Here is a 10,521-nt window from a genome sequence, read left to right on the forward strand (position 1 = left end):
ATGATCCATGGTGATTGGACCATCCCCATATTGCCAATGCTTTAGACTTCGCCATCCCAATCTGCCCAACTCTACCCACCCAAGACTGTCTTGGCTCAGACTTTTCAACAGCACTATTACTTTTGCCCTCCCTCAGCACATGCACCCACATGCCCCTTTGTCCACGACTAGCCTGCCACCCGTGCTTCGCTACGGTATTTAAGTTCCGTAGATCCAGTTATAATACTGATGATGTAAAATTTGAAATGTGACATTTGTTGTAAGAATTCTAACAGAGAAGACTGTAGTGTAAGAAATGACGTGAGACATACGTACTTTTTTCACACACACACCCTCTACCGAAGGACCTCTCTCTAGAGCACATTGGCGGTTCTGCCCTCAGGTACTAGGATCACCAGGCTGCTTGGTGAGCTCACTCTGGAGCAGGCCACATAGAACTGTCCATGTGAGAAGCAGTCGTCATTTAAGAAGCAGGGGTCATCATGTTTCTCAGAAATCTCTTCGGGGGGGGGGTTGACATCATGGTAGGAATGCACTCCCCTTATTTGAGGTTTCTTGGTGAATTTGAGGGGAGGGCATCCCTCCCCCCCTTTTTTTTTACAAAAATGCTTCTCATTTATGTTACATTTTAGAACGGGGACATAACTACATATTCAAAACACCATCAGAGCAATCCGATATTAAGCAAGTTCATATGAACCAGTTTTCTAGAACCCACATTGTGAGAAGTTAAATAACCTAATAAAGGCAACCAGTTTTCTACAAATTTGGAGTATATTTCCATTGTGGGTGTGAGTGTGGCTAAGCTGGGCCAGCAGCACCGATGGATTAAAGTACCCTGATCCTACACCTGACAGGTGTTGGGGGGGGATTATGTTTAAAGGCATCGCGGAGGCTGGGCCAGCAGCAGGGCTAAGGCAATCCCTGCATAGAATACAAAATTAAATCTCTGGAGATTACTTTAGATTCCTTACTCCTTACTTCTGAATCTGAGGCTTTTTCAATGATAAGAACCAATCTGCTTCGCTCTGAGTCACATTCATTATATAACGCTGCTAACAAAACCTGTTCACCTCTCTATTTTGGAATATTCCATAAAGTTGGCCAAGTTGCCCCTCATCTCTATCAGCTTCATATTCCCAAACTCCGTAGAGCCCTTTCTATGGCCAGATTCAATGTACTTCCTTCGGCCTTGTTATCTGCCCACTTTCAGGGTGCGCCCTTCTCTGATAGATGCTGCCCATGCACAAACGATCATATTGAAACGATCTCCCATGTATTGTTGCAGTGACCCTTCTATTATGCGCTACGTCTGGAATTCTTAAATCCTATTTTGACTCAATTAGAAGAGTATTCTGATGGTTTAAAGATCCTTACTCTTCTTGATAATCCAAATTGTGAGATAACAGAAACTGTTGCAAAATTTCTTTCTGGTGCTACTTCTATTCACCCTTTTTAAAAATTGATCAGTTTTCTATCGCTGGCATATTTATATGGCGATTCCTTTTATATGTTTTTGTAGTATTATTTTATGTCTTTGTTGTTATTGTTGTATATGAGTTTGTGAGTGTTACATGCCAATAAAGGTAATTGATTGATTGATTGGCTTAGGCAATCCTGCTGAGCAAACCTCCCCGGCGGCTGTAAGCATCCCACCTCCTCTCCTATACCTGACAAGCAGCTGCCTGTCCAGAGTAGGAGGGGGAGGGGGAGGAGTATTAAAAGCCACTGTGGAGGCAGGGCTGGCAGGATCACTAAGGCGTTACTGCTGGGGTGGGCTCCTTTGTGGCTTTAAGCACCCTGCAACCGCTGCTGCACCTGACAGACAACTGCCAGTTCCTTGGCACCTCTGCCGGGCTGGAGCTGGGGAGTGGGGCAGCAGCTGCTCAGCGTTCAGGTCTGGAGACTCTGAGAGGGAGGGAAGCCTCCAGGAAGCCACCTGGAAGTTCCTCAATGGGGAGTAGGGTTGCCAACTCTGGTTTGGAAAATCCCTGGAGACTTGGGGGGTGGAGCCAGGAGAGGGTGGGGTTTGGGGAGGGGAGGGGCCTCAGCACAGTACAATGCCATTGAGTTCACCTTCCAAAGCAGCCATTTTCTCCAGGGGAGCTGATCTCTTTCGGCTGGGGATCAGTTGTAAAAGCGGGAGATCCCCAGGCCCCACCTGGAAGCTGGCAACCCTAATGGGGAGGGATGCAGGCAAGAGCTCCTCATAAAACAGGGCCGAGCGCACAGAAGATGGGCGACGTGAGACTCTTTTGGCATGGGAGGCGGGTGAATAGATTCCCCCCCATCTGGCTCCCTCCTGGCTGACTGAGGGCCCCCACAGGCCCAGGCGCTGGAGAACTTGTGCAGGGTGGTGGTCCCCGCCCCCTGAACAGCCTAAAGGCCGGCCCCGGCTGCACCCACGAGGATTTCTCTATTTTTCTGGCCTTGTTGTGCTCTTGCTTTCCTCTTGCTGCCGCCCCCCCCCCACACACACACACACTGAGCTGTTTTGCTTTGGCACAGTGGGCGCTCTCACAAGTCACGGCTAATAGGAAACCAAATGAAGAAGCCAGCACGAAATGAGACCGCACGAACCGGGGGGGGGGGGGCGAAGCAGCGCCCTCTGCTGGGGGCTGGAGCAGACCTCGGGTTCCCCTCTCGGGGCCCAGTGCCTGGCTCTTAGGGGGGTTGGGGGGGCGTACTGTCTCCTTCCGGGGAGCCCTGCAGGGGGGTTGGGGCCCTGGCCTCACTCACAGAGTGTGTATCCTGTCAAGACACAGAGAGGGAGAGACCTTTCCCCCTCCTCCACAAGGGAGGGCTAGAATAGGAGGGCACCCAGTGAAGCTGATGGGCAAGCGATGCTGAGCAGACAAAAGGAAATGCCACTTTACTCTAGGAGCAGTGACACTGTGGGATCCCTTGCCAGTGGAGACGGTGCCAGCCAAGAGCACAGACAGCTTTCGAAGGACCTGAGAGAGACCCAGGGAGGAGAGGCTGCTTGGTGGCTACTGGCCAGGGTGACTTGGAGGAGCCTCCACCTGCAGAGGCAGACGACCTCTGAAGCCCAGCGGTGGAAGGCGGCAGCAGGAAAGGGACTCCTCCTCCTCAGTGCCTTCCGGGGCAGCTGGTTTCGTGTGTTGGACTCAGAGGCCCCCGACTCTGATCCAGGCCGGGCTCTGCTTATGTTCTTTTTGTCCCCCCTGGCCCTACATCCTTACCCTCCAAGTGGTGCCATTTCCTCTGTCATGCTGAATGGGGTACAGCCAGCTGCAATGGCTTCCCTTTAATATATGACTGCTATAATAGCAAGCCAGCCAGAATAATGAACTTTACAGGATGGAAATTCCAGCTTCTTGTTTTGCAAACTAAACATAGTTTTTATTTGCACTCAGATTTGTAGCTGCTGCAGCTGGTGAATGATGGGAGCAGCACACAGAGAGAGAAAGGCGGAGAGACAGCACACCCGGGCATAGGATGGATTGCGTGTGAAAGCCACCCACCCACCTTGGCTTGGGGCATGTGCTGAAATGCTGTGCTTTCACTGCCTGAGCAGTAGGTGTTGCCTTCGGACACCCTTCCGATGATGTCAGGGGGTGTGGCATATGCAAATATGCTACTGAGTTATGCTAATGAGCTCCTGCACCTCTTTTTCTTTTTCTTTTTTTAATAATAATTTTATTGGTCTTCAAAAAGAAAGAAAAAGAAAGTGAGAGTATTACATTGTAACAATATCTATTCAGTTTGCTCACACTTAACATAAAAACAAGAATTACTTAAAGCTTTACTAAGTTAACAAATATCTTTCTAACAACATTGTATTTTTAATAGTTACTAATTTTCTTTACTGCCATATATCTATTTATTTTTCTAATATATATAAATTTAAAGCAAATTTAACTGATTTAGTCCTCTAATAACATAGTCAGTCTTCTACTGATCTTTCAGCTGTGAGAAGTCAATCATTCTAACAATCATATTTTTAAAAAATAATGGGATTATATGGATCACAATTAAAAAAAACAGAACATTAACAACCTGCACCTCTTTTTCTACGAAATGCCCCCTGATATTATTGAATGGGAACTGTTTGGGTAAAATGCTGACTCCTGTGTCTACCCCTGTACCCCCTCTTAGTGCTGAGAGAGCATGGGGAGGGGGGAAGATGGATGTACTCTGGTCAAGGCGGAGCAGGAAAAAGATGGCCTGGAAAGTCCGGCTCCCAAACAGATTGCCTTGGAAAGTCCCACGGCTGTCGACATCGACCATCCTTGTTCTCCATTTCCCCCACTCCCCTTTTCAAACACTTGACATGCGAATAGTCATAGCAGAGGAAGGGTTTTTTTCCTTCCAACACTTAAGCGTGACAACATTGATAGGGCTCTAGGAAAACAAAACATTTCCCATTTTTCCTGAACCAAAATCTATTTAAGTCATTTATACCCCACCTTTCTCCCAAACAGAGACCCCAAAACCGCTTACATCATTTCTCCTCTCCTCCATTTCATCCTCACAACAACTCTGTGAGGTAGGTTAAGCTGAGAGAGTGTGACTGGCCCAAAGTCACCCAGCGAGCTTCCATGGCATGAGTGGGGATTCAAACCTAGGTCTCCCAGATCCTAGTCTGACACTCTTAACCACTATACCACGTCTTGCTATTTTATGTTGCTATTTCAGCAGTTTTGCAGACCTTTGTCACCTTTTTTAAAAAAAAAAACTTTACCTGGGAATGTAGGGACATGGTCAAAAAGTAATTCACCCATCGAATCAGATTCCAGAAGATGACATGGCTTAATCTAGAGATAACTAGTGGCCCACCCTTCTCTTGAAAGCTTCTGGGACATATGTACCAAAGAAAATATTTGAAACAGAGTCCTTTTGGTGAGTCACTGACATATTGTGCATACACACATTTTAAAAAAGCTTTAAGTCTCAGCAAACTAGCACAATCCAACCTGTCATGCCTGGATAGGGAAGGATGATGACAATACTCAGCTTTCGGTCACCAAAGGTATTTACCACACAGTTACACAATGTGCTGCAAGGTTCATGCACAGTCACCACGCGCGGATGCTTCCGCTTTTCCACAGTGAATCTCCAATGGCTGCCCCTGGAAGCAAAAGCTGGGAGGCTCCTCTCCATAGCATGGAATCCGATGGATTCTCACAGAACCCTGGATGTTGCCAGTGATGCGAATACATGAGATCACTCCTCAGTTCGGATTGCAACTGACTTTCAAATTGTGAGCAGCGCCCCCCCCCCCCAGACAACCCAAAAACGTTCGCTACGAGGGAGGCTGCTTTTAGGCTGATTCTCAGGTGACAACTTCTTATTCTTTGTGGTGAACGTGATCCAGTCCCTTCTTATTCCTTGTGCTATTTTCCTAACACAGCGAACACAAGGCTTGATGGCGAAGGGCAGGGTAACAAACCCGCAGAGTTCAGTGCTGCACTGATTCAGAACTAGCTTCTAAGCATAGCAGATTAAAGTATTTGGTTTGTAGGAATATAGACAATCATGTTTGTCATCAAGGTTCGGTATCTGTTAACTCAGAGAATGGTCTCTGGATTGTGTAACACTATAAAAAAATGGTTGGTATACCCAGGTGCAAAAGGCTAACACAGGTACCTTTGAATAGCTGCCTTTCTCTACTAAGAAACTAAGTGTGGTTAAATCAGGTGGGTCAAATGAGGAACCAGCACTCCCAGCGGCTCTTTGGTCCCTTCCTTCCCTGTGACCCTCTTGGTCCTAATTCTCTTCCCTGTTGGTCCTAATTCTCTTCCCTAATTCTCTACCCTGCTTGATGGCGAAGGGCAGGGTAACAAACCCGCAGAGTTCAGTGCTGCACTGATTCAGAACTAGCTTCTAAGCATAGCAGATTAAAGTATTTGGTTTGTAGGAATATAGACAATCATGTTTGTCATCAAGGTTCGGTATCTGTTAACTCAGAGAATGGTCTCTGGATTGTGTAACACTATAAAAAAATGGTTGGTATACCCAGGTGCAAAAGGCTAACACAGGTACCTTTGAATAGCTGCCTTTCTCTACTAAGAAACTAAGTGTGGTTAAACCAGGTGGGTCAAAGGAGGAACCAGCACTCCCAGCGGCTCTTTGGTCCCTTCCTTCCCTGTGACCCTCTTGGTCCTAATTCTCTTCCCTGTGACCCTAAGTCTCTTGTGGAATGGCATGGGAGCCCTCAGCACCCACTACCCATGTGCCCTCCTCACCCATCGACTTCTCTGCATTTGTGGCTGGAATGGGAAAGGAAGGAAGGCTCTGTGTAAGACCACCAGTGACAGTGCTGAAGGAGCTCAGGACTGCGGACTTGGTTCGCCTGTCTCCCAACAACATCATAAGGTAGATCCAGCTGAGAAAGAGTGACTGGCAGCAGCAGCGGCAGCAGAAGATGAAGACGAAGATGAAGACGAAGAAGACGAAGAAAAGGAGGAGGAGGAGGAGGAGAAGGAGAAGGAGAAGGAGAAGGAGAAGGAGAAGGAGAAGGAGAAGGAGAAGGAGAAGGAGAAGGAGATTGGATTTATACCCTTCCCTTAACTACCCAAAGGTGTCTCAGAGCGGCTTACAAACTCCTTTCCCTTCCCCTCCCCACAACAGACACCCTGTGAGGTAGGCGGGGCTGAGAGAGCTCTTGACAGAAACTGCTCTTTTTTCAAGAACAGCTCTTATCAGAACTATGGCTTGCCCAAGGCCATCCAGCCAGGTGCAAGTGGAGGAGTGGGGAATCAAACTCGGTTCTCCCAGATTAGAGTCCACACACTTACCCACTACACCAAACTGACCCCCACTGTAGTGCACAGTGGGGGTCATAAGAACATAAGGAGAGCCCTGCTGGATCAGACCAATGGTCCATCTAGTCCAGCATCCTATCTCACACAGTGGCCAAGCAGTTCCTCTGGAGGGCACAGAGGCCGAGGCTTTCCCCTGATGTTGCCTCCTGGCACTGGGATCCAGAGGCTTATTGCCTATGAACCTGGAGGTTCCCTTTAGTCACCATAGCTAGTAGCCATTGATAGACCTCTCCTCCACGAATCTAATTCCTTTTTAAAGCTGCCTATCCCTGTGGCCATCAGTACACCAGATTCCACATTTTAGTCACTCTCTGTGTAAAGACTTCCTTTTGTCCATCCTGAATCTACTGCCCATCAGCTTCATTGGATGCTCTCGAGTTCCAATATTTTGGGAAAGGGAGAAAAAATTCTCTAATGCTACCTGATTTCCAACCAAATAAGATCAAAGATGGCAAGGAGCTTGGCTATGAAGGGGAATATCTTTTGGACAAAGGGGATTCTTCTGATTGTCCTTATCTTGGAGGCATGGGAACCCCGCCAGCAACACCTGCACACCCCCGCGTACTGTTGTACTGGCAATGCAACAATGATCGCATTCACTAAAATATTTCCAAAATATTGAAGGCTATTGTGGTCGTCTTTAGAAAAGATTAGTGTGAAGTGTTGTAATCCTGGGGGATTATTTGTGGGACTTTCCGCCTAATCCCAGGAGGTTCCAGAACGTATATAACCGCTGCAAATACATTTTCTGCATCAGCTCTGGAGAGAAGTGCTCTCTGTATCGTGGAAAAAGCAGGTGAGGAAGAATACTGGTTAATGTTTTACTGCTCCTTCCGTAGAACAAATTTATATCTGTTGTTTTTGTGATAATTTATAGGCTCTGGATATACAGCCTGAGCATAGATTATTAAGCATTGGGTTTGATGGGAGAGAGGGAACTTTTCATTCATGGTAACATTTAATTGGGACTCCAGGAACGTTTTTGTGCTTATTGTTTTTACAGATTGATCAAGAAGAATGAAGGCTCTCTTTGTGCTTGCCTGCCTTTTGGCCACCACTGTTCCTTTTGAGGTAGCCCTGAAGAATCCTATTCCATTTCTAAGGTGGTGGTGGAAAGCGCCGTCAAGGCACAGCTGACTTAGGGTGACCCTGTGGGCCAGTTTGGTGTAGTGGTTAAGTGTGCGGACTCTAATCTGGGAGAACCGGGTTTGATTCCCCACTCCTCCTCTTGCACCTGCTGATGTGACCTTGGGTCAGTCACAAGCACTGGCACAGCTGTTCCTGAAAGAGCAGTTTGTGTCAGAGCTCTCTCAGCCCCACCCACCTCACAGGGTGTCTGTTGTGGGGAGGGGAAGGGAAAGGAGTTTGTAAGCCGCTCTGAGACTCCCAAGTGAAGGGCGGGGTATAAATCCAATCTCTTCTCTTCTTCTTCTTCTTCTTTTCAAGGCAAGAGGCGTTCAGAGGTGTTCTGCCATTGCCTGCCTCCACGTCACGGCCCTGGTCTCCCTTGGAGGTCTCCCATCCAAATACTTGCCGGGGCCAGCCCCTGCTTAGCTTCTGAGATCTGATGAGATCGGGCTAACCTGGGCTATCCAGGTCTGGGCACAGGTCTAAGGACGTAACAGTGATTCTAATTTTTAGGATTTATATAGGAAGTCCCAAACACTTGACATGGATTATCTCAGTATTCTGACTGAGGTTAGTAAGAGGAGGTTAGTATTACTAGAACCAGTCAGGTCACACATCCTGTTGTCTTGTCCGGACATCAGTTCTGCATCCAGAACTATCTGGCCACCTCAGGAGGTGAACAGGCTCTAGACCAGTGATGGCGAACCTTTTAGAGACCGAGTGCCCAAACTGCGACCCAAAACCCACTTATTTATCACAAAGTGCCAACACGGCAATTTAACCTGAGTACTGAGGTTTTAGTTTAGAAAAAAACAACTCATACATTAACTTAAGATGATCCAAACAAAGTAAGGAAAGCAATCCCAAATGCTTTCATTTAATTAAAATTATTTGGCAGAGAATTCAACACTTTAATGATGGTCTGGGCCTGGCTGCGGTAATAGCGCCCACAGAGAAGGCTCTGAGTGCCACCTCTGGCACCTGTGCCATAGGTTCGCAACCACTGCTCTAGACTCAAGCTGCCATCACCTAACGAAGAGGACTGGAAAGAAACCTAACACTTGAGCAGGGACAGTATAAATCCATCCATTGCAGGGTTTAGGGACAAATATGTTTTTGACTGTGATCAAAACTGCGTGTTTCTTTTCCCTGTAACTTGACTTTAGTGTCAGATAACTTCCTGTCATATGCTTGCTGCTCAGTGGGTCTCACGCACAGCAGGTGTGGGGTCTGGGAAGGCTGAAGCCTTGGGTGGCCAGGTCTGGGTTGGAAAATACCTGGAGACTTTGGGGGTGGAGCCGGAAGAGGGTGGGGTTTGGGGAGGGGAGGGGCCTCAGCATGGTACAAAGCCAAAGAGTCCACCCTTCAAAGCAGCCATTTTCTCCAGGAGAATTCATCTCGTCAGCTGGAGATCAGTTGTAAAAGCAGGAGATCTCCAGGCCCCACCCAGAGGCCGGCAACCCTGTTGAAGGCCCAGCTAGTGGGTCATGTTTGGTAGGCTTGGGGGTAAAGAAATAGTGGGCTACTCTGATGATTAATGGTTTGGGAGGGTGTGGCACCGCTCCTTAGAGTGACAACCTGAACGCAATCACAGAAAGGGTGGAATGTTTTTGAAAGTGGCCGTTGAACATGACGGCAAGCGAATGCGTGGTGTTCCTCCTCTCTCCCTCCAGGCTGGTAGCAGCAGTGAAAGCAAAGAAAGGAGGTATTTCAGACGCTCCTGTCCACCATGTCCAGAGTTGCCAAACTACCCACCAAACTATCCACCATTTGGCCAACCGCCATTCATCTGGCCTTATTATCCACCAGGCCCTGGAGCACCAGCTGACCAACCACCAGCCTTCTGGCCTTTTTATCCTCCAGGACCATTCCCGATCCCTCCACCATCGGATTGATCTGCCTTCTGGTAAGCATCAGTGGAAATACCTCTGGATAAGATGGTGGTGAAGGACAGCCTTTGTTATAGCCAGGGCTATTTTGGGGCAGGAACGCACAGGAACGGAGTTCCAGCTGGCTCCCAAGTTGGCAACGCCCAGCATGAACTCATTAGCATAATAGGCCACACCCAACAGCAGAAACTCATTAGGATTGGCTACATTAGGGGTGTGTGGCCTAACATGCAAAGGAGTTCCTGCTCCAAAAAAAGCCCTGGGTTTTGACAACAAACAAGGTAAACAGAATAAGAAGCAAAAGGTGGGTGTGGCTGGAGACCACACTTCTGGTAACATGGGGGTGTGGCCTAATGGGCTAATAAGCTGTGCTTTCAGGGGTGTGGCCTAATATGCTAATGATCCTCTGCTGTTGGGTGTGGCCTATTATGCTAATGAGTTCCTGCTGGGCTTTTTCTACAAAAAGAGCCCTGGAACTTACAGCTGTGCTAAGACCAGACCAGCCATTAGGGATAGGTACCAAGAGGCATAAGAATTTATTGTAGCTACAAAGGGTGACCCCTTGCTAGTGATTCAATTGCAGCGCAGATGTAGGGAAGAATCCTCAGAGGACACTTGAGGAATGGGGAAGTGAGGAAGGGGAGAGAGCAAACCCTCTATTCCATGCAAATGCCCGGCCTGATCCAATGGGGCAAAGGAGTATAAAGGTTTGCGGG

The 10,521-nt window shown here is 47.9% G+C and overlaps 1 protein-coding gene across 1 annotated transcript; it reads left to right on the forward strand.

Moving 5' to 3' along the window:
- The first annotated feature begins 7,805 nt into the window (after positions 1 to 7,805).
- Positions 7,806 to 9,811, forward strand: LOC107118994 (U1 small nuclear ribonucleoprotein C-like). The gene is made up of 2 exons (XM_015421415.1): positions 7,806 to 7,859; positions 9,590 to 9,811. The coding sequence occupies exons 1-2, from the start codon at positions 7,806 to 7,808 to the stop codon at positions 9,809 to 9,811; spliced, it is 276 nt and encodes a 91-aa protein (XP_015276901.1).
- The last annotated feature ends 710 nt before the right edge of the window (positions 9,812 to 10,521 follow it).

The sequence above is a fragment of the Gekko japonicus genome, unplaced genomic scaffold, assembly GCF_001447785.1.
Source record: "Gekko japonicus isolate JY-2015 unplaced genomic scaffold, Gekko_japonicus_V1.1 scaffold740, whole genome shotgun sequence".
Taxonomy (NCBI): Eukaryota; Metazoa; Chordata; class Lepidosauria; order Squamata; family Gekkonidae; genus Gekko; species Gekko japonicus.

Coding starts and splice junctions, on each gene's coding strand:
- LOC107118994 (XM_015421415.1), top strand. CDS start 7,806: ATGAAGGCTCTCTTTGTGCTTGCCTGCCTTTTGGCCACCACTGTTCCT. Junction 7,860..9,589: donor CCACCACTGTTCCTTTTGAG/GTAGCCCTGAAG, acceptor CTCTCCCTCCAG/GCTGGTAGCAGCAGTGAAAG.